Genomic DNA, 22,961 nt, shown 5'->3' with positions numbered 1-22,961 from the left:
GTGCTCTGGTTTCCTCCCATACTCCAAAAACATACTGGTAGGTTAATTGGCTGCTATCAAATTGACCCTAGTCTCTATCTGTCTGTGTGTATGTTAGGGAATTTAGATTGTAAGCTCCTATGGGGCAGGGACTGATGTGATCGAGTTCTCTGTACAGCTCTGCGGAATTAGTAGCGCTATATAAATAGATGATGATGATGATGAATAGTGGCTGCTCCACCTAGTGTAGGAGAGCTATTATTACACATGAATTGCCCAGTTAATTAGTAACGTATGTCCCTGATTATCTTCTAATCATGTTTATATTCAATTTTATGTCACTTTAAGCTATACCTGTCAGTGGAAGCCCTATAGAACCATTTATCCCTGCTCACTTTGCATTCAGATAAGTTATCTTTAAATTTTAAAATCTGGAACAAAATCACTTATATCCGTGACGAGAGCACATTTAATAACATGTTAATACACTATTGTGCGCCCTGTCACACCCCTGATGTAGCAAGACAAAAAGCTTAATTTGTCGACCCGTATCTTGCATTCTCTAGCAGTACCAACGGCTGGAAGCGGTTGCTTACACAGCTGCTGCGCCACTTCCGTTTCCAGCTATTTGACATATTGTATCATGCTCCCATCACACTGAGACATACAGGTAAGCTTTTCACTATTTAGAGCATAAGGTTTTTCATTGTTTATATACAACATATATGATTACACATAATACCCTGTGGTTGCCTCTCTGGCATACTACATAATTTACATGAGTACACACTGGGATGCATAAACATGCAGAGGTCCTAGCCAAGGAGCGCACAAGACATCCAAATTAGCACTATAAATTATTTCAAATGTAAGCAGATTTAACAAGTGACTCCGGCACTGAAACCATCTCCCTGTTTTCCAATCTATACCCGCAGGCCGATCCCTTACAGACTGGCATTCATTAAAATAGTGGAAAATACACTAATATATTTATGTAAATATATAGATATTATATTATATTAGTGGTGTCCTTATAAATGACAAGATCATCAAGATATGAAACTATAGTGAAGTATGCAAAATCCACTTACCTTTTCCCCTTTTTCTCTGGATACTTGTCTCTTGTCATTCATGTCGCATTTATTACCCAAAATCATCCGCTCCACGTCAGATGACGCATGCTGGGAAACAATTGTAAAAATACACATATGTTATTTTTATACCTGAAATGTATCAACATAATACATAGGTGTGAAACAAATACTGGAATTGCCGTACCATGGCATATGTGTGTCTAGACTGAGACAATGGTGGAACTGAGGAGCAATTACAAATGCAGTGCAGCTAACAGCATTGTTTATATTAGTTAGCAGCATGTTTGTTATGACAGCAATCTCAAAGTGTTACCAAAATATAAAAACATTATATATGGATTTGAAAATCCCTCTTTTTTTTTTTAAACAGGTTTTGTTAATATTAGATCTAATTTTTTGCACAGATGCCATCAAATTTCTAAATTGTGACATTAAAATTTCTACATAAACAGGTGGTACATGGCTCACTAGTGTATTTAATAAACTTGGTTACAAACATCCATTCACATCTTTGTTAAGGATTAGTGGTGCAAGCTTCTACAATTCAGCAGAGAGAGATGATGATCATGGGGGCACATTTGTGAAAACTGGTACCTATGTAGCTGGGGGGGAATTTAATAAAACTAAAATGAGAGTCTTAAATGTGATTGATATGGGTTACAGCACCTCATTTTTGCCAGTTTTTATTCTATATTGAGGTTTTCCAAGCAGAAACAAGCTTAGAATCCAAGCTCATGCTTCATAGCAGTTGCATCACATACATAAATGTTTCCAAAGTCAGGGGTAAGGGGCCCAATCATGTGAGTTATGTGAAAGACAGGAGGGAAGAGATGCATGTTGGAGCACAATTAAATTGTAAAGCCAATGATAAAAGCCAATGATAAACTAATATATGCAAAGATCTAGCTAGAAATTAAGAAGCACACTTATTAGAGGTCTCTTCCAAAACAAAGCAAAGGTGTGCCTTTAAAACCAATTTTCTAAACAACACTGCCGATCTCCATTCCTCTATATGGTAGCAAATTCCTCCATTTCCATGGTGAAGAAGGAATCAAGACCTTAGTAACCGGGAATAGATTCAAATGCAAGAGTGAAAATGCAGGGATAGGGGTGTTTCTGCATCTGTCACCTTATGTAATATTGCATGGACCTTACATATTTCATTACACCTTAGTGTAAAACCACAGATGTGTAATAAATGTGTCTCTCTTTCTTCCTCCTCTAATATCAGTCAGAGGTCCCCTTGAAGATAATGAAGGGGTTCTGTAACATCTCGTCAAAAATGTATTAGTTTCATTGCTGGAGCATCTGTACACCAGACAGAGCGCTTCGCAGCCTTTTGGCTAAGATCAAGTGCAGTTGTGGTCCTCTGGCCAGGGGCCGGGTAGGCCGCTTGAAAGCCTGGGACAAATGTGCCTCCGGGAGTGGCGACCCTGGGGGGCCATAAATCACGGGTCAAGAGACCTTAATACAGATATCACGTGATTATGTTGGCACCCATGCACTTTTGACCTCTTTCTTTTGCACCTGCTATATTTTTTGCCCTGGCCTTTTGGCTGGGCGAGAACATTTTTATACCAAGCCAAGCCATTAGGTTGGGGCTGTATCCACTCGGCACTATTTATTTTCCTCCACGTTTGTCACTTTCACGTTCCACATTTCTGGATTTTAGGGTGCGGGTAGGCCCTTTTTGGGCTCCGTCCCCGAAAGATCTAGGTTCCGGTCCCCCTGAAACTATCGAAGGTCCTCCCTCTTGGGGGATGGACTAGCTGTCAAGCCCTGGGTGAAGCCTTGATGGATCCCAGGGGATAAAGGGGCCCCCCTAGCCTTGCGGCGAAGGGGGTCCGAAGACCCTTGCCCCCCCTAAGGGACCTTTTGGTTCTGGGGGGGGTCGGGGATTGAAGCCTCTTTTTAAAGGAAGGGCCACATTCCTGCATCCTTTTGTGCACTTTTTTATGGTTTTGCACCTTTTTTGGATCACGAAAGCACGTTCCCAGGCTTTCAATAAAAAAAAACCAAAAAGAAATAGCACACCAGATAGAAAACCTTAGCCAGAGTCTGCTAGTAAAAGCATCAGATCAGGTGTCTCCTGGCTCCCTGACTAACACAAATGCGTTCAAAAACACACCAGATGGCAAAACCCATAGATTGTAAGCAGGGTTCTCTTACCTCTCTGTATGTATTACCCAGTATTATTTTATTAATGTTTGTTGCCAATTCTAAAGCGCTATGGAATTTGATGGCGCTATATAAATAAATGTTGATGAGGAAATCTCTCCTGCTTATTACCCCAGGATAGCGTTCCATTGGAGTTCGTTTTTTCAATAGTAGTGAGAAGAAACTTTGTTCTTTTTTTGTTACAGTATTACAATGGGAGAGTTCTCCTATTTAGCCAGTCACTTCCCTCCAATAGCATAGAAAATGAAAAGCATACAATTGTAAGCAGTCAGTAAACGTCTTGTTAGCATCACAGAACACTAAAAATACTAAATGCAACGGCAAACAGAACCAACCGATAGCATAATGAAGTCAACACTTACTTCTTCAATGTTTCTTATCCAATTTTTAATATTGTCAAATGATTTTTCGTTGGTGATATCATACACCAACATAATACCCTATAAAGAAAGAATGAATCCCAGTGTTACAAGACAGGAAACACAAGGACAAGCCACAGACAACCGACTAGTCATGGGGAAAGGTTACAGGGACAAAATGAAACCTTATGAAGAGAAGAAACATATGAGAATAGGAGGATTTATATAACAATATTTCTACTAAAAAAGAACCACTAACGGTTAATTGAAGTTATGGAAAGAAAAGAAAAATGAACTGAACAGAAAAAAACCCTAGTTAGCACCAGTAGATATTTACCATTGCTCCTCTATAATATGCTGTGGTAATTGTACGGAACCTCTCTTGTCCAGCCGTGTCCCTGAAAATAGAGCACCACAAGGCACCTTATTAGATGGTAAATACATGTTTCCAAAGCTTACAACTGCCACCTTTTTGATCATATTACGCTCATTTTACATACAGGAAAAACTCAAAAAAGCACAGAGTAGGAATTAGGTTTTTTTTATTTGTTTGCTTTTTTTTTTTTTTTATTTCATTTAGCCTGCCAAAACAAGACATGTATAAAATAGAGAAGATATAGTACCATAACTGTTCCTGCCTCCCAATACCACCTCGATATAGTGAGAGAGGCCCAAAATAGAGGTGGAATTAAGGTGCTCCACCATGTTAAACCTTCCAGAGTGTACAAAATACAACTTCAAATGCTCTGTGCATAGATAAAGCGATCAACCTTCACAAATAGGCATTATATATGCTTTCATATATCATGTTCTGTAATGCAGATATACATAAATACATGGTGTGTACTATTTATTTGTTGCTTGATTATTTTATGGATATTTGGTCCCATTGTGGGATGTCAGCAATTATTTGTTCTATAGTCTCTTTATTTCCTCTAAAAGTCTTCCCATTAATCTTATTTATGTATGACAATCCTCCCATAATACAACAGTCTGGTCCAGTAGCAGGGGTCCGAGATAGGTCACCTGTGCCCATCTTTTGATTTGTTTTTCTATTTAACCTTGATGGCAACATGGGTTGAGGAATGAGCATGTTTTTCTTTTCTGTTTAATCCCAGCAAGTGCTGCCTGATATTTATAAAAGGAAGACAGGCCCTACCACCTACATTTGCTCATCATCTGTATATAAATAGAATATAAAATCATGCCAAACATATGTGATTGGCACAATTATAAAACAAAATGCTTTGAGGCAAAAGTGCTTTTAAGTTAAATGGGAATTGCTATATTACTTGGTCAAAGTATAAAATAATATCTGTTATAAATCAACATAAAACAGTGTCTCTAGGGGGAAACTTCATCAAGCAGCTCTTATATTAACTAAGCAATAGGTTACAAACAAAACAGCCCAGGATGACTCGTGTTACTCAACAAGAAGCGTTGTTCCAGGCCTTTCTACACACGTATTGTTGAATTATTTTGTGCTATGAAACAGTGAAAAATATGTAACTGAATTTGTAATGTAATTTTTTACCCTGGTCATCATGCTTATCTGCGTAACCAATGCCTTCTCAGTCACGAGATAGGAAATTTCTACTTGTTTACAAAGGTGCATGCCAGGAAAATATAATTACAGTAGTCCTGAATAGATTGTTCCCAAAACATTCATGAGTATTGGTCAAGTACTATGTTCCAGGATTCAGCTGATCAAAGAGAGGGCAATACCATGCTTGAAGATGTATAATTTAATCTGCATAAGGCAGTAGTGAATGTAGTGTAGTATCGCCATATAGACTGCAGGTAACACTGTTGTCTATGAAGAATTGCTATCAGCAACAGTGATGGTGCAGCAGAAAGAATGTAGTATGCAGCAATTTGAACAGAAATTACATAATAACACCACTTTATGAGTCATGTGATGCAAGCAGGCAGGGCTTTGTGGAAGTACATATAGACAAAATAAGTTCATTTTGTCAAATCACAGTAAAATGAAATGGTGCCTGCGCCCATGTGTTGGAACTATTAAGCAGTAATATGCACTGGATGCAACTTGCATTTCCCTGTGGTCAAACTATTCTTTAAAATTAAAAAATATTTAGTCTTGGGTGGAATTACTAGATTAAGAAAAGAAGAAAATCCCATTTATCTGTGCTCCATGAACAGGTAAGCGCCACAATCCATAACGATCTAAGCAGCAGAGTATCTCTCCTGCTCAGTGCAGGCTAGTTTCGCGCTTGCTCTGCTGTCAATGAGGGCCTTGACAACGCTATAAGAAGTATGAAAAAAATGCGTTATTCACCCCCCCCCCCTCTCCTTTGACTGTGCTGCATGCCAATTAAAAAACAAAAACACAAACAGCCCCAAGCAGGGATTGTTATTGTTGAACCAGTCGTATAGGAGTACTGAGGAAGTGCAAGCAGGTCATGTTTTCTTTTACTTAATTAACATAATTCCACCTAAATGGGGCGCAATTATCATTTAAATCAAGAAAAATATTTGATTGAATCTTTTATACATATATAAACTTTTTCCAGAGCAGATAATAATTGGTTAAAAAGATATAGTTTAGATAGAACCTGCCATTTAGTACAGAATGCTTTGTGCTCATGTTCACCTGGGCGAAGGCATATAAAAGCTGACAGCTCAAATTTAGTCAGGCTTTCAGAATAGGTCTGAGATGTGGGGAATCCAGACACGGAGGGCCTGATTCAATAAGGAAAGTTGAGTAAAAAAGTGAGTAAGTAGTCTCCTGGACAAAACCATGTTACAATGCAAGGGGTGCAAATTAGTTTTCTATTTTGCACACAAGTTAAATACTGTTTTTCCATCTAGCACACAAATAGTTGATAGCTTATTTGTACACTGAAATCTAAAGTTGATATTTGTGTGCTACATGAAAAATAACAGACAGTATTTAACTTCTGTACAAAATAGAAAACTAATTTGCACCCCTTGCATTGTAACATGGGTTTGTCCAGGAGACTACTTACTCCATTTTTTTACTTAACTTTAAATAATGAATCAAGCCCGGAGAGTGCATAACGCACAGACAGTGTGCTCTTTTACAGGTCATCTCCTAGGTGAACAGGGTCACCTAGTGGACAAGGCACTATATATAAAAAAGGATATAATGTGACAGTTTCTCTTTAAATAAGGAGTACAGCATAAATAAATAAAAACAATAATACAGATAGATCCAACATACCAGATCTGAAGTTTAATCTTCTTTCCATCTAATTCTATGGTGCGGATTTTAAAATCAATACCTGAAAATAATAAAAGAATATAGTTATAGAAAAATAATGTAAAAAACACGTATGTACATACAAACACATATAGGGTGGTCCAGAAGTGTGAAAACAAATTTTTAATACGGAAATGAGCAAGGAAATATTAATCCAGTGTCTACACATATGATCTGGGTCTGGTGAAAATCTTTTTAGGGTGTGTGGCCAACATTTTTTAAATATTTTAAAAGGGTGTTTCCACACTGGATCACACTGGACCACCCTGCATATACATACATACATATATATGTACACACACACACACACACACACACACACACACACACATATGTGCTATCTTTCAGACACGCATATTTCCTTTGGGGCAGGAAGTGGCCTATGTGCGTCATGGTTGTACAGAAAGTCAAGGGACCACTTCCTGCAGAACACAGCCCTAACATCCTCTGTGCAGAAATACACAGTACTGAACTACAACAAGAAGCACAAAGTTTTACTTTCATTAAGCAACTAAGTTTTGCAATGTCTGTAAAAGTAAAAGGAAGAATAAACCCAACTGCTTAAGATTTACTACAGACCTAAGAACATGCTCATTTTAATGGTACTAGTTAAACAGGTTGTAACAGATGTTAAGATCAAGATGAATAACAACAAACTTTAGCACACATATTGTAACTCAAGAACCACAGCCACAAGAGTCAGGGAACTTTTGGAGACCAAGTTGAAATAGAGTCGGGAATTCTACCACCTACATGGGAAGTCTGGTGATGGCATCACCAAGTTAAGGGAAACACATACCAAGTAACTCTGCAAAGACAAGCAAAGATGTTTGGATAATAAAATGGTCAATGTTTGTGCTCGCTTAAATCTTGTACAATACAAATATGGATTTGTGCACTATATAAAAATCTGTATATATTTATCACAATTTACAATCTATTAACGTGGGAGAAAATTGCAATACATATTCCTTGGTCATGTTTTACAAGAGGTCATTGACAATGGAGGAAATAGGAAGAATAAATGTTTGCTATTTATGGACAGAGCTGGAACATCTGCACATGCCACATTCATTGTTTTTTGGTCTTTTTCCTCAATCAGTTAAATTAATCAAACAAATAATAATTGCTCAAAAATAGGTTATGTTTAAATCTGTGCATTGCACAGGTTGTTAGTTTCTTTTCACTTAGAGAAACATGCAACTTCAGGAAGTTTTGCATACAAATGTATGTCAATTGGGCTTTACTAAAATCTCTGCACGCTCCATGACATCATTATTCAGTTTAAAAAGATCCACACTTAAAACCAAATCGGATCAGATTCGGACTGTTTCCAAAAGACGGTTTTACTGGTCACATACATTTCACAATCATCCAGATCTATACAAGTGCATGTCCAGGTTAAGGGACAGAGTGACCCTACCTCAGTGCAAGCTGACATACTTCAATACTGAAGTCAGATACGATACTACTTAGCCATTCCACATGATTATGTATAGCTGCTGTAAAATGTTGTAATGATAATTGGATTATTGGGTAAGGAGTCCACATGAAGTAGTGTGAAAGAATATTAACACAGAGTATTTTCGTATAGACATTAAATGGGATGTGTGCCCTAATTTATTTATGCCTCTATTCAAACAGGAGCAACCAGTAATGACGGTGTATCCAAATGAATGAATGAATGAGGTTATATCAGTAAAGCAGATATGACATTAGCTGCATTTGGGCAATTCCCTTCTATGGGTCTGAGCCAATAAAATGCTGGATTAGCTTCAAGAAAAATGTTTACAGTAAAAAAAGAAATGAAAGCTGATGTGACCAAATTGCAGTTTAATATACCTGGAATTAGGAAACAAATGATGATTTTAATTTGGAATTCACATGTGGCCACTGACTTCTCAGAAATGAGCCGCTGCCTTACATAAAGGGAGGTTTGGTAGACAACAGCAATATTCTTTGCACCACACTTGACAAGTTGCTCTTAAACTTTGGACTCCAATCAGAGAGTAATAGTACAGATAACGGATAATAAATGTCACCTCAACAGCTCACAAACATCATAGCTCCATGTGAGCCAAGAGGCACATTGCAATGTTTCAATATCAGGAGTTTCATGTTTGTTGTCAGCAATGATGGAGTTAAGTAGCCATAAGAAATGTTATGAGGAGGAAAATCTTGAGTGCTTCAAGGAGGTGGAGTTCAGGGCAGCAGGAAGGTGGTAGGGTTAGAGTATGGTTACAGAACGGAAGCAGCATGGCAACTGGAAATCCCCAGAGACTCCAAGTTCTACTAATAATATTCAACATTTGAAGCTGTAGATGTATAAATCTGTGTTTTATACACACCAATGAGATATGTATATATTAAATAGAGTAAAGAAAAAAAAACAAAGAAATAAAGATCAAATGTCAGAGAATTCGAATTCGAATCATGATCCCAATCACTATATAAAGACGACACAAATGTGCTTTGCACTACACAGTGACCAATGTTAGACTTGGGTAGCCAAAACAAGGCAAGCTAGAATAAGTTACAACATTCATTAATATAGGTTACAGCATGTTTTATCTGCACACTGTTATTTAACTAACCTAAAGGAACACATTTTTTTAACCAGTATTACTAGGGTTAAGTGTGCTGCGTATATTCAAACTAAATCGCTAGCTCATGAGAGCAGCCTGGCAGTTACCGGTACACAGCAAAGGAGTGGGTGTACATGCAGCGTTACCATGGAGGAAAAGCTAAAATACAGCCATAGTGAGTCATCACAGTTCTCTGACATGTACCGTTATGTGCAGGAAACATTATACACATAAGTAGAAATGTGTCAGTATGTTTTGCTAACGGGAATAGTCACCTGAGGGTCAAGACATTGTCATAAAATACCAGGATCTGTCATTTTAAATGCACTGAAGGTTAATAAAACACATTTTCTGTCATGTAAAATATTTTCTGAACTAAAAGAAAACTGGGTTAGTCTCTTACACCAACATATACAAACTAATGGGTGTTTGAGCTCAAGCTTAAAACTCAATCTTTGTGCACTGATTATGAAATTTTATTTCTTATTATTAATCAGTGTAAACCCACCTTTAAAACATGCTCAACAGCTATCTGATTGGCCGTTATATCAGTTTCTCCAACTCAGTCCTCAAGAACCCCTCTACCACCAACAGATCATGCTTTATTGATTTCCCTCTGTGATGACAGGCTAGATACAGACCAAGTCAAATAGGATAATTAACCCAAGTGATACTAGTACTAGGTATCTTTTATGGATATCTTACGATGATGACCTGTTTGGGATAAATACTTTAGATGAAAAGCCCCGATAAATGTTGGCAGGATCTGAATCTAAAAGGAGAAACACAACATCTAAGGGACAGATTTACTAAGCTGCGGGTTTGATGTTGCCTATAGGAACCAGTCAGATTCTAGCTTTCATTTATTTAGTACTTTCTACAAAATGACAGCTAGAATCTGAGTGGTTGCTATACGCAACATCCCCACTTTTTCAAACCCGCAGCTTAGTAAATCTAGCCCTAAATGTTCATCATTTGCATAGTAAGAGTGACAAAATTTAGATGAGTAGAATATACGTTGTCAGTATGGTATGTAAAACCATATACTGTAAATTCTTGTACAAAATCTAATTCTTCCTTGTATCTTCATAAAGCCTTATCTCCTATACTTTAAGCAACAAAACAGTGTACATATAACAATGTACAAGGAAAAACAAAATGGTGCTGGCCTCACACTCACTTGCCTTATGGTGTAGAATACAATCCAAAGGGCGCTTTTGATTAATAAAAATAAATAAAATGTCTTCTTAGTCATCGAGTAAAGCTGATAGATTACAAGACTTTATTACAAGTCTGAAAAAAGGGACCTCAGAAATATGGAATGCTGACAAAGTGATAACAGATATACAGTATATCTATATATGTATACACACTTGCATAGCATATTCATATAAAAATACAATTTTTATATGAAGAGAACAAGTTTTCATGACATACTGTATTCATAAATGAAGGAATTGCCTATCTCTTCAACGGCAAAATAAGATTGAATACTATATTAGATTTGTCTTGTTCCCTAGATACCACAGCAGTTCTATATGACCATGCAGAATAAAGAGATAATTTTTAGAATTGTCCCCTTATATGGGACAATGCAGAAATCCCAATCGCAAAAAAGCAAATACTAATCAAGCCAATACTGCAGTATGTGACTGATCTAAATATTATTTCAGACAACCTGTATATGATTAACTCATCCCATTAAAAGAAGGCAGGAACAATATTGTACAGCAAAAATGAACCATTAACAAGGATCTCTGTGTATATAACCAGTCTTCACAAAAAGTCATACTTGCTCAACAGAAAGACCAGACACTGCAACAAAATTTGCTCTTTTCAATACTTATAAAACCTCCTACCATGACTCACTCACTCTGTCTATATTTCAATACGTTTGGAGTCATTACTTTGCCCTTTACACTTTCTGCTTAATGCCCATCCAGTATATTGTAAGTTTGTACTTTAGTACAACTACATTTCATGAAGGGAAGCAGAACATGTAAATAACTGAATCCCAAAAACAAGGCATATATCACTGGACAAAGTTACATGCATACCCAATAGGTGCACTACATGTATAATCAAACAAATACAGAAATAAAGCCAACAGGAACTTATAACCCAGGGTAGAAGCAAAAGATAAAATAAAAGTAACAGTGAGAGAGGCTACCAGGATATGGAGATACATCTAGAAAACATCTTACAAGAGTGTTTTATATGGCATTTCAGGGGAACGTTTATGAACACGGTTTCACAGGTAACCATGCAGAAAAGGGGGTGCTGCCCATAGCAACCAGAAGTTTGCCTTTATTTTTGGCCATAACTGTATATGATGTATCCTGGAGATAGTTAAAAATTAAATAAACTCAATGTATTTCTTCGCAAAATACTTTATAGCTAAAATTAATAATTTTCTAGACTGTACTACAAAAAGGACATGATTTGATTGGTTACAGTGGACATCACTATATTGTGCACAGTTGCCAATGCATACTTACAGCCACTAAAGCAGTGACAGACAACAGGCCGCCTTCTGAGCCATCACCTGTAGCCCCCAGCTCTCATCTGCTTTATTGTCAGATTTGTTTGTTATAGCTTGAAACACTTGTTTAAAATGCCTGTTGATTTATTACAGATAGTATCTTTCTTTTATTAAATTGTTTAAAGTTTTTTCTGAGAATAAGGGTAATGTGCAGCCCTCACGAAGGCAAGAGGGCCATTCACAACGCACCTTACCCTTAATCTCAATAATAAGTTAAAACAATACAGTTCAAAGAAAAAGTCAGCTATCTGTTATAACATACCAGCAGGCATTTTAAACAAGTGATATAAGCTATAACAAACAAGTATTAGAATACAGCAGGAAGTAGCTGGGGACCATAGGTGAAGGCTTGGAGGACCGCATGCACCCTAGGGCCGCCTGTTGCCCTACACTGCACTGGACAGATAAAAACGGACTTGTTGCAGAAGTGCTTTCTTTAAGCAATGTCAGCAAGTCACCCTGAAATTGTCTATATGTGGCATAACTGCTAACTTGGCAGCTTTTCCTGAAATGAGCATTTTAAGTTAAAATGGCATTAGTTACAATTAGTTAATTCAACCTAGTTGGATGCAATTATAAAATCTGAGAGAAAACCAAAAGTATACTTGTTACACTTTTAAAAAGAGTCAAGTTTAAGTAAAAAAAAAAAAAAAAAAAAGAGTTAGGTTAATAAGTGTACAGTATGTGGTGTCATGAGAGACACTAGATGTATATAATGTCACTGGACACAGGCACATTGTATATATAGGGCTGCTGGTCAGAGGCACAGTTACACACATGTTGTATATGGGTACCCTGGGTAGAGGGACTCGCTTGGGGCGCACTCATAGGCAGCTGGGGAGAGGTACAGGATGAATATGGGGTGGTTGTGGGGGGACACAGGCTGGACGGATGATGGGAGCAGGGGAAGGAAGTGAGCAGTGGGTGTGGCGAGGTTACTGACCGATGGTAGAGATAAAGGTGGTGTTAAACGCGTCCTCGCTGAACCTGAAGAGCAGACACGTCTTCCCGACCCCGCTGTCCCCAATCAGCAGCAGTTTGAACAGGTAATCGTACGTCTTCGCCATCTTCACACTTTCCTCTCATAGAACAGGAGACACCGCCGGCCCGCGGGGACCGATTAAACCAATAGGAAGCCGAGTCAGGGGACTCTGCCCGTGACGTCACCCTTCCTTCCACCCAGCTGCCAATAACAAGTGAGAGGCGGGATTCCAGAGGCCGGTGTCACCCCGGAGACGGGTGACGCGCCCCAAAATCTCCTCGCCTCTCACTCTAAGTTACCATGGAGCCGCAAGGTATCACGGGAGATGTAGTTTCTGCAATGTGGCTTTAAAGAGGAACAACCACTCCCTGCCTTTCTAAGTAGTCAAGTCAACGCGAAGCTTCAATGGAAATGTAGTCCTGCCGGTAGTGCTGCGAGTTGGATCATAATGTACCTGACAAATGGTCAAAGAATCCTTCAGAAAAAAAGTATTTTCTTACACACGAACAATAACAGAGTTTTTATACAATTAATTTTTATTGGATGTAAAAAGGAGTACTGTACATGCAAATGACATGGTGAACTAGAACAGAAGCATAGGATGTAGATGACATAAGATATCACTAATTTACGTTCAGATTAACAAATGAAATAATGAATAATATAGTCACAATCCAGGGCCATAACTACGGCTGTGCGACGGGCGATCGCCCAGGGTGCACCACTAAAGGGGGGGCGCAATTTAGGAATATTTTAGGTTTATTTGGTTAAAATTGAGTGCTAAGGGGGCGGCATTTGTCTTTCTCACCCCATGCGCTAGAATTCTAAGTCTCTGTCCAATCTTCCAAAACAGTCTGCTACACACAACTGCATCCCCGTGTCAGGATAAAACCAACAAGGCTACCCCGAGCTGGATAACCACACTGGTACTTATGCAGGAAACCCTTCTCCAGAAACAGAAGAGATAGGAGGTTCTGTTAAGATAAATGGTCAATGGTGCCAACCAATGACTCGTTCATTTTCGTGGCTTTTCTCATTCCAACCGTACCCCACCACTGGTAGCTGCACACAAATACCAGTCACTAATAGCTGCTTTAATATCGATGGTTGCTAATGCTTCAGCCTAACAGTTGTCACACTCACTTTCCCAACCATCAGCTACAATTGTTATTCCGCTAATTTATGTACCATTTGTTACCCACACTTCCTAGATTGCAGCAAACTTACTATAAACCAGGGATATGCAATCTTTTTTGGTCTGAGGGCCTCATTAGAAAATTGTACTCATTTGATGGGCCAACAATAAAACTTATCTTGCTTAAAATGAGAAAGACATAGAATTAACTACAGAAGAAGAGAAACCTTTTTGTGGTTACGCCATAACCCTCACCATTGTTAAAATGTCCCTATGGGGATAGAACTGACCTTACATAAAGCTGAAGGAGAAACCATGTCATGTAAGGGGTGCGGTCACATCGCATTCTGGGCTTGCCATGCCCCTTTCATTTAAAACTTTTATTCCCCCCTTCCCCCACACATTTCTTTACCCACCCATCACCTGTATCACTTATCTCATTCACAATATTTACCTCAGTTCAAATTCTCCATCTTTTGGATTCATCATTATCATCCTCATCAGCTATTTATATAGTGCCACTAATTCCGCACTAACTCACATCAGTCCCTGTGCCATTGTAGCTTACAGTCTAAATTCCCTAACATACACAGACTGAGAGAGATTAACGTTAGTATGATGACAGCCGATTAACCTATTAGTATGTTTTTGGAGTGTGGGAGGAAACTTACACAAACATGCGTGGCGAGGGCATGCAAACTCCACACAGATAAGGCTATGGTCAGGAATCAAACTCATGACCCCAGTGCACTCAAATTGACTCTGGCCTTTTTTTTTTATGAATTGTTCTTGTTTGGGTCTGATGCATAGAGACGTGTATAGATACATTTTTATGTTGGCCATGCAATCTCCATAGTCAAACATTAGTGGTAGGATGGGTGGTGCCAAAGAGCTCAGTGAATTCCCATGTGCCCTGTCATAGGATGCCACCTTTCCAACAAGTCAGTTTGTCAAATTTTTACCCTGCTACAGCTGCCCTGGTCAACAGTAAGTGGAAATGTCCAGGAGCAACAACAACTATATAAGCTCACAGAATACCGACTAGTGAAGTGTGTACAAATTGGATGTGCTCAGTTGCAACACTACCGAGTTTCTAAATGCCTCTGGAAGTAACATCAGCACAAGAACTATTTCTTCTGGATCTTCATGGATTGAGTTGCATGGCCCAGCAGCCACACACAAACCTTAGATCACCATGCACAACACTTAACATAGACTGGAATGGTGTGAAGCACACTGTCACTTGACTGTGGAACAGCGGAAACATAATTGCTGGAGTGACAAATCATACTTCACTAACTGCCCTATAGATTGTAAGCTTGCAAGCAGGGCCCTCTTACCTCTTTGTCTGTTTTACCCAATATTGTTTATTACTGTTTGTCCCCAATTGTAAAACGCTACAAAATTTGTTGGTACTATATAAGTAAATGTTGATGATGAACTGGTAATCTGATGGCTGAATCTGAGTTTGGCAGAGAGAACGCTTTCTACTCAAATGCATAGTGCCAACTATAAAGTTTGGTGGAGGAGGAATAATGGTCTGGGGCTGTTTTTCAAGCTTTGGTCTGGGCCCATTAGTTCCAGTAAAGAGAAAACCTAATGCTACAGCATACAATGACATTCTAAAACAATGCCTTTAAAGCCATTGCCGCTTTAAAAAATTTATTGCGAATTTTCCGAATAGCGGTGAATTTGCAAAAGTCGGAAGTTAATACATTTACCCTAAGGAGTCACTGTTTAAATACATTTTTGTATAATAATTTATAAAAGGCTGTCCCTATTATAGGTCATGGCCCATGGAACTGGTTAGTATCTGGACTAACTACAACCAATCTGCAACTTCCTCTGTTCAGTGTTGGGCTTGCTTGTGTGAAGTTGTATATAGCCAGTCCATATCATTTGTAAAATAGTGCCAATCTATCCAAAGCAGAACTTAAAGCTACCCAGAGATGCTGCAATTTTCTGACCATTTAGGTTACTTTACACCTAATGGCCACAAATTGCAGCAAATACTGAATGGTAGGATATTTCAGTTTTAGAGACAAACTTGTATGATCAAATATTACAGGGTTGTGGCTGCTGGGCTATTGGGCCAAGTAGCCATACTGTCTTAAGTATTAGGGTTCGATTCATTAAGGAAAGTAAAGCAAGAAAATGAGTAACTTTGAACCCTGACAAAACCATGTTACAAGGGATGCAAATGAGTTTATTTTTTTGCACATAAGGAAAATACTGGCTGTTTTTTCATGTAGGATGCAAATACATGATAACGTTAGTTTTACACTGACATTAAAAGTTGATCTAGGACATGCTCTATCTCAATTATAAATCTGTCCTCACATTTTAAATGTACCTTCCCCTTCAATAAAATATGGTTTTACTGGGGTCCAAAGTTACTAATTTATTTTGCTTTACTCTCCTTAATAAATCAGTCCCAGCTAAAATTTGATTGGTTGCTATAGGCAACATCTCCACTTTTTCAAACCTACAGTTTAGTAAATCTGTCATTTACTAAACTGTAGGTTTGAAAAAGTGGAGATGTTGCCTATAGCAACCAATCAAATTCTAGCTGTCATTTATTTAGTACATTCTACAAAATGACAGCTAGAATCTGATCTCCACTTTTTCAAATGTGCAGTTTAGTAAATATACTCCCCAGTGTGTTTTAAGCAATGTGGTGGATTTTGAATTACAATGTTGTATGTTTCACTTACTGCTTCGCTTTGAGGTATGTCATCTGTTTGTATAAGTTCAGGTGAGGAACTACTCTCCGTCTCCATGTTGCAGGTGGACTGTCAAGCAATTTGCTCATCACGGGTGAAGCGCAGGAGGTCAAAGTACCACAACTTGAGCACAAACACATCATCAGCCCCTGCTTTTATGGAGGCCTCAATCTTGTTAAGTTCTTCTATAAAGACTGTCCTCAGGTTTTGTATCTTCCCCTTTGTCCACTCTACATTTGCTCCAGAATAGTGTGGAAGGCACACTTTCACAACATCTTCCAAAGCAGCACTCCTCTTCTGCCTGTTTAAGTATTCTTTAGATTTTGCTTTCCACAAGCAGGTATAGGATCTCTAGGCTTCAATGAAGTCCCTCATGAGCTCCATACTTTTGTCAGATGCCATGACAAATTATTTCCTAAAAAGCATAAACCATATGTATTGTCATATTTCCATACACACACACACACCAAAAAAAAGAGAAACATCTAGTGGTATCAATAGAAAACATATATTTGTAGAATTATATACATAACACAAAACATACACAATTCCAGTGCTATAGATAAAAAAATGTACTATTATATTTGATATACACACCCATAATCAAAAACTACAGAAAGTCTTGTGCTACAAAGTTCGTACCTTGCTGTAATACCAATGAAATCAGGTAAAACGTATGTGCTGCAAATAAAATAAAACAGATTCAACAGGCGTGCCCCAAGGATGCAGCCTCTCTCCCTCAAAGCATTAGCACCCTAAATGCTCAGTTAATAAAATGGATAGACTAGGGAGGGTGAGAACAGGCGCTTTCTTTCAATATAGATAGGGATACATCTGAAATCACAGTACACATATGTATAATTTCACACTGTTCAAAAAAGTCTCACAAAAGATAAGGTAAACATCTGTTTATTCCACTTCTTCCAGCACAAATGTGAATCTACTCACAAGATGAAAATGAGAGTGTTCGCTGAACGCTAAACAATCTCCACACAATCCGTGCTGGGAATTTATTCAGAATCCAATCCTTATTACAAATAGACATCCAAAGAAAGCTTTGCGTGCAGGCTAGGCCAACACCTGATCTTGATCACACAGGGTTTCTTCAATCTGTGGATATATCTCTCCCCTTGTGGGCTCAAAATATCTCACACCATATATGGGCCCTTTAATGTCTGGTTTTTAAGTTTGAAACAGATCAAAGAGTGATCCGATAGGCTCATGGGTTCTATACCTACAGAACCTATTTAAGGTAGTAGGGAGGAGAAGACGAGAAAATAATCAAGCTTCAAGAGGGTACCATATGCCGCTGATAGCCAGGTATATTCTTGTGCTGTGGGGTTTCTGGTACTCCAGATACCTATCAAATGGGCAGCACGGTGTCTAAGTGGTTAGCACTTCTGCCTTACAGCACTGGGGTCATGAGTTCAATTCCCGACCATGGCCTTATCAGTGTGGAGTTTGTAAGTTCTATCCGTGTTTGCGTGGGTTTTCTCCGGGTGCTCCGGTTTCCTCCCACACTCCAAAAACATACTGGTAGGTTAATTGGCTGCTAACAAATTGACCCTAGTCTGTCTGTCTGTCTGTGTTAGGAAATTTAGACTGTAAGCTCCAATGGGGCAGGGACTGATGTGAGTGAGTTCTCTGTACAGCGCTGCGGAATTAGTGGCGTTATATAAATAGATGATGATGATGATGGTCTGCTATATATTGTATGCCTTGTTTGGGGCAGCCTCCAACCCAAGCAGATGCTCCCCCACCCGTCCAATACCCACGAGGCAACCATATTGAAATCACCACCCATGATGATATGAGAGTTTCTGTTTACATATAAACGATTAATTATGTTCTGAAAAAAACTTATATATTGAGACTCTTACATGTTTATTATTTTTGTCAAGAATAATCTCCAGTTGGTATACTGGCATTTACATTTGAAGCAATATTCCTAATATATCAAGTGACGTGTTTACTGGCTTTGACATCTGACATGGATGCAGTTCGTTAAGTGTGCATATATGGTCCTATGGTTTCTATTATTAATCAGGCTGGTTAAGATGCTTTGAGACTGATTAAGGTCATCATTTATATCATATGAATATGCTGACAGAGTTTATTACGCTCAGGTTATTTAACAGAGTGGTGGGAAGGCCCGTTCCAAGTGTTGATGACAGCACCACATCTCTGGAAGTAGCAGAAAGAGACACTTAGATCCATTCTACCCACTGCAGGAAAGTCAACAATCCGGAGAAGGTACAAGACAAAGCAGAGACTGACACCACAGATCTGTCACTTGTGAACCTGTTCCGGGAGACCTAAAGACTGCAGTTACTGACATCTGAGCCAAGGACGTTGCAAAGGCTATTATTCCAGTATTTAGTGGTAGTTCTTCTATTCTTTTTTTCTACAATTCTTCTTATTTTTATTCTTTCCAGGACATTCAATTCTTGCGATCGTGATCAAATGATAGAAAATGGGTCTCACGATGTTGTTCTGTTTTTTTTTTTCTTTTTTCATGACTAGTCTTTCCATTTTTCTATGTGCTAGGATTTTTTTTTAATTTTCATGTACTCTAACGCTTTCTCCTCTCCCTTCTTTGAAATTCTTGGCAATTTTTGCTATGTATCTGACACCTACATAGGGTTCTAAAATCTGATTTTGTCTGAAGTAGCAGTGCAGTCCTTTCCTATCGTTTTAGTTCTTGTTTTGTAATTCTGGAATAGCGGCGTACTCCTATCTTATAGCTCTACCTGCTCCTGTTACATTGTGCTGTATTACTACTTTTATTCTCACTCCTCTCCAAGAATTATTACTACTATTGTTACTGATATTGTTATTTGAGATTATAGAATTTATAGGGGCATATTCAATTAGCTTTCCGTTCCGCGGGATCGCGCCGGAACGGGCCGCAAAGTGAATCCACGGTACCGCAATAACGTGTATTTTCGTTCCCACCCCATAGGGTTGCGTACGAAAATCTGCGTTATTGCGGTACCATATTACCGGCAATACTGCGCAGGTTTCGCAGTAACGTGCGTTACCGCGAACCGGAAAGCTAATTGAATATGCCCCATAGACTTTATTGTTATCTTGCAGCTTTATGCAGGCGACATTTGTTGTGATCAGGAGGGTTTCTCCATAGCCAGATGATTCTCTTATTCTTAGCTACACTCACATTTGAAACAATTTTTCTGAATTTCATTGGTTTATCATGTCTTCCAAACATTGATTGTAACATTTTTATTGTATTATGGTTCCTTCTACTGTTCTTTTTTATACTTATCACAGAGCTTCACTCTTTGTCTTATGCAAATGGGGACTTTTTGGGGGGGAGGGGTACGGGTGTGTGGGTTGTCAATGTTACATTAAGATATGAGGTAAAATGACATCAGGAAATCTCACACACTTTTTTTTCCCATGACCGATCTCAAATTTTGCAAATTTTTGCACATTTTGGAATGTAGACGGCATTAATTCTCCTATGAAGTGTAGGAAAATACTCATATTAATAAGCTGCAGTCTGACATCACATTCCTACAAGAGATTCATATGACGGGTCCTAAACACAAAAAAATTAATATGGTACTATGTTACGCCAGACCGTAACCTATGCTTAATAGATTAATACAGTGGCGATCCTGATCAGGAAGGGGCTTCGGATGGAGTTACATCATAAATGCACAGATGTTTCTGGCTTAATTGTGCTGTTAGATATTTCCATTGACGTTACGCGTTATACATTATTTAACATCTGTGTCCCGAATGTTTACAGTAAACCCTTTTTTTTTCACTGTACAAAATCTATTATATTCTTACACCAATTTGAATATAATACTTTGAGGTGATTTTAATATAGTTGCCTCTCAACAAGTATAGAGAACTGGAGTACTATTTAGGCATAAAAAATATACACATGGGGTTCATCATTTTGTCACACAACTCCAGTTCTAGATATACGGAGAGTGAGAAATCCCACGACCCTTTACTATACTTGTTTATCAGCAGCACACACCACATTTTGCCCGTATTTATTTTTTCTTGATCTCCATCTCTTTACTGATTAGGACACTTTCAACTAAAATAGAACCCATAGGTTTATCGAATCATGGGCTGATTTGTATTAAAGTTGTCCGATACAACACACAGGGGGAATATCGTCACTGGCAATTTCCTGCATATTTAACAAGTTTGATCACTAAGGTCCTCCCTAAACCAGGCAGAGATCCTACCGAACCAGGCTTCTATCATCCAATCTTGTTGTTAGATAAGGTCAGTACTATGAGAAACCGCTGACTAAACAACACTTTGAGGCACCTCTGATCGGACAGAGCCATGAGGTACCTCTGACCAGACAGAGCCATGAGGCATCTCTGGCTGAACAGTTCCATTAGGCAGCTCTGGCTGACCAGTACTGTTAAGCATCTCTAAACAAAGCAACTGGAGGGACAGGGCCGTCTCTGGAGCAAGCTGAAGGGACAGGACACTGTCTGGAGCAGGCTGGAGGGACAGGGCCCTCTCTGGAGCAGGTTAAAAGGACAGTGCCCTCTCTGAATCAGGCTGGAGGGACATGACTTTCTCTGGAGCAGAATGGAGGGACAGGACCATCTCTGGAGCAGGCTGAAGGGACAGGACACTGTCTGGAACAGGCTGGAGGGACAACACCCTCTCTGGAGCAGGTTAGAAGGACAGTGCCCTCTCTGAATCAGGCTGGAGGGGACATGACTTTCTCTGGAGCAGGATGGAGGGACAGGACCCTCTCTGGAGCTGGCTGGAGGGACAGGACCCTCACTGGAGCAGGCTGGAGAATTTGTTATGCAGATCCAGAGAACCTTTGGGGCACAGATCACAAGTGCATACAGAGACTGTCTCTGATGCAAATTATGAAGAATATTGTTTTGAAGTATACATTTACTATGTTATTCACAAGTCTTGACTTTTAATGTCCATTTGAGGCTTGTACTATAATCCTTATCTGGACATGCTGAGTTCATCTTGTGCTAAATATCAAGTTTGGCTGAATATGACACCCCCTGCTAGGTAGCAGGATACAGACCAAAGTGAGAGCAAATTGTGATCATAGGTAAATTAACCCCTTCTGTGCTTGCACCCAGGGAATTCACATGTTAAACCCATTATACTGGAGAAGTAATCAGTTATATATTTCATATTTTATTTTAGTCCTTCCTGATTATGTCATAATTTACCACATGGGATCTTCATTGAAAAGCTAGCAGAGATTTGAGTGTATGCATTGCAAAGTGGCATCCAGAAGAAGGTCACAAGTATGCATTGGGCGGCACAGTGGCCTAGTGGTTAGCACTTCTGCCTCACAGTACTGGGGTCATGAGTTTGATTCCTGACCATGGCCTTATCTGTGTGGAGTTTGTATGTTCTCCCTGTGTTTACGTGGGTTTCCTCTGGGTGCTCTGGTTTCCTCCCACACTCCAAAAACATACTGGCAAGTTAATTGGCTGCTATCAAAATTGACCCTAGTCTCTCCCTCTGTGTCTGTGTGTGTCTATATTAGGGAATTTAGACTGTAAGCTCCAATGGGGCAGGGACTGATGTGAGTTCTCTGTACAGCGCTGCGGAATTAGTGGCGCTATATAAATAAATTATGATGATGCATTGTGTTTTGTATAGTGGTTATCAGAATGCTATTTGTATTGTATTTTGCTCATTAGAATGCCCTGTGTATTTTCACTAGAATGAGTTCTGTATTGTAAAGCTGTCAGAAACATGGGACACGTGCATTGCAAAGACACCAGAGATTTGGGGGTTTGCATTGCATAGTGGCATCCAGAAGGTCACTAGTATGCACTGTGTTGTATAGTGATCACCAGAATGCTATTTGTATTGTACTTTTGTCGCTGGAATGCCCTGTGTATTTTCATTAGAATGCTTTCTGTATTGTATATTGGTCACTAAGATTCTCTCTGAATAGTATGCCACTAGAATGTTCTCTGTATTGTATTGAGGTCATTAGAATAGTTCTCATTTTAATACTGGTCAGATGTGGCTCTTTTTGTGTCTGATTTGAATAATTTTCCATATCTTTAATTTGCTGTGAAAAAACACACCGACATTAGACAAACCAGACCTGTTTGTTTTAACACACTGCTCTAAGAATACTTAGCTAA

At 38.9% G+C, this 22,961-nt stretch overlaps 1 protein-coding gene and 1 long non-coding RNA gene across 2 annotated transcripts in view; one reads left to right on the top strand and one right to left on the bottom strand.

Moving 5' to 3' along the window:
* Nucleotides 1-13,122, bottom strand: part of RAB8B (RAB8B, member RAS oncogene family) — a 30,038-nt gene extending 16,916 nt beyond the window's left edge. The window contains exons 1-5 of the mRNA XM_075208378.1: nt 12,925-13,122; nt 6,816-6,876; nt 3,948-4,008; nt 3,614-3,691; nt 1,071-1,160 (exon numbers count right to left, since the gene is read on the bottom strand). Of these exons, the coding sequence (XP_075064479.1) occupies nt 1,071-1,160; nt 3,614-3,691; nt 3,948-4,008; nt 6,816-6,876; nt 12,925-13,048 (414 nt within the window). The 5' untranslated portion in view covers nt 13,049-13,122. The remainder of the gene's footprint in view (nt 1-1,070; nt 1,161-3,613; nt 3,692-3,947; nt 4,009-6,815; nt 6,877-12,924) is intronic.
* LOC142152095 (uncharacterized) lies at nt 13,081-17,284 on the top strand. The gene is made up of 2 exons (XR_012691293.1): nt 13,081-13,427; nt 16,886-17,284. It is a non-coding gene; the product is annotated as an uncharacterized LOC142152095 (long non-coding RNA).
* Nucleotides 17,285-22,961: the final 5,677 nt, after the last annotated feature.

This window comes from Mixophyes fleayi, chromosome 4 (assembly GCF_038048845.1).
Source record: "Mixophyes fleayi isolate aMixFle1 chromosome 4, aMixFle1.hap1, whole genome shotgun sequence".
NCBI classification, from domain to species: domain Eukaryota; kingdom Metazoa; phylum Chordata; class Amphibia; order Anura; family Limnodynastidae; genus Mixophyes; species Mixophyes fleayi.
Note: the sequence above shows the minus strand (reverse complement) of the source record. Positions and strands in the feature narration are given on the sequence as shown.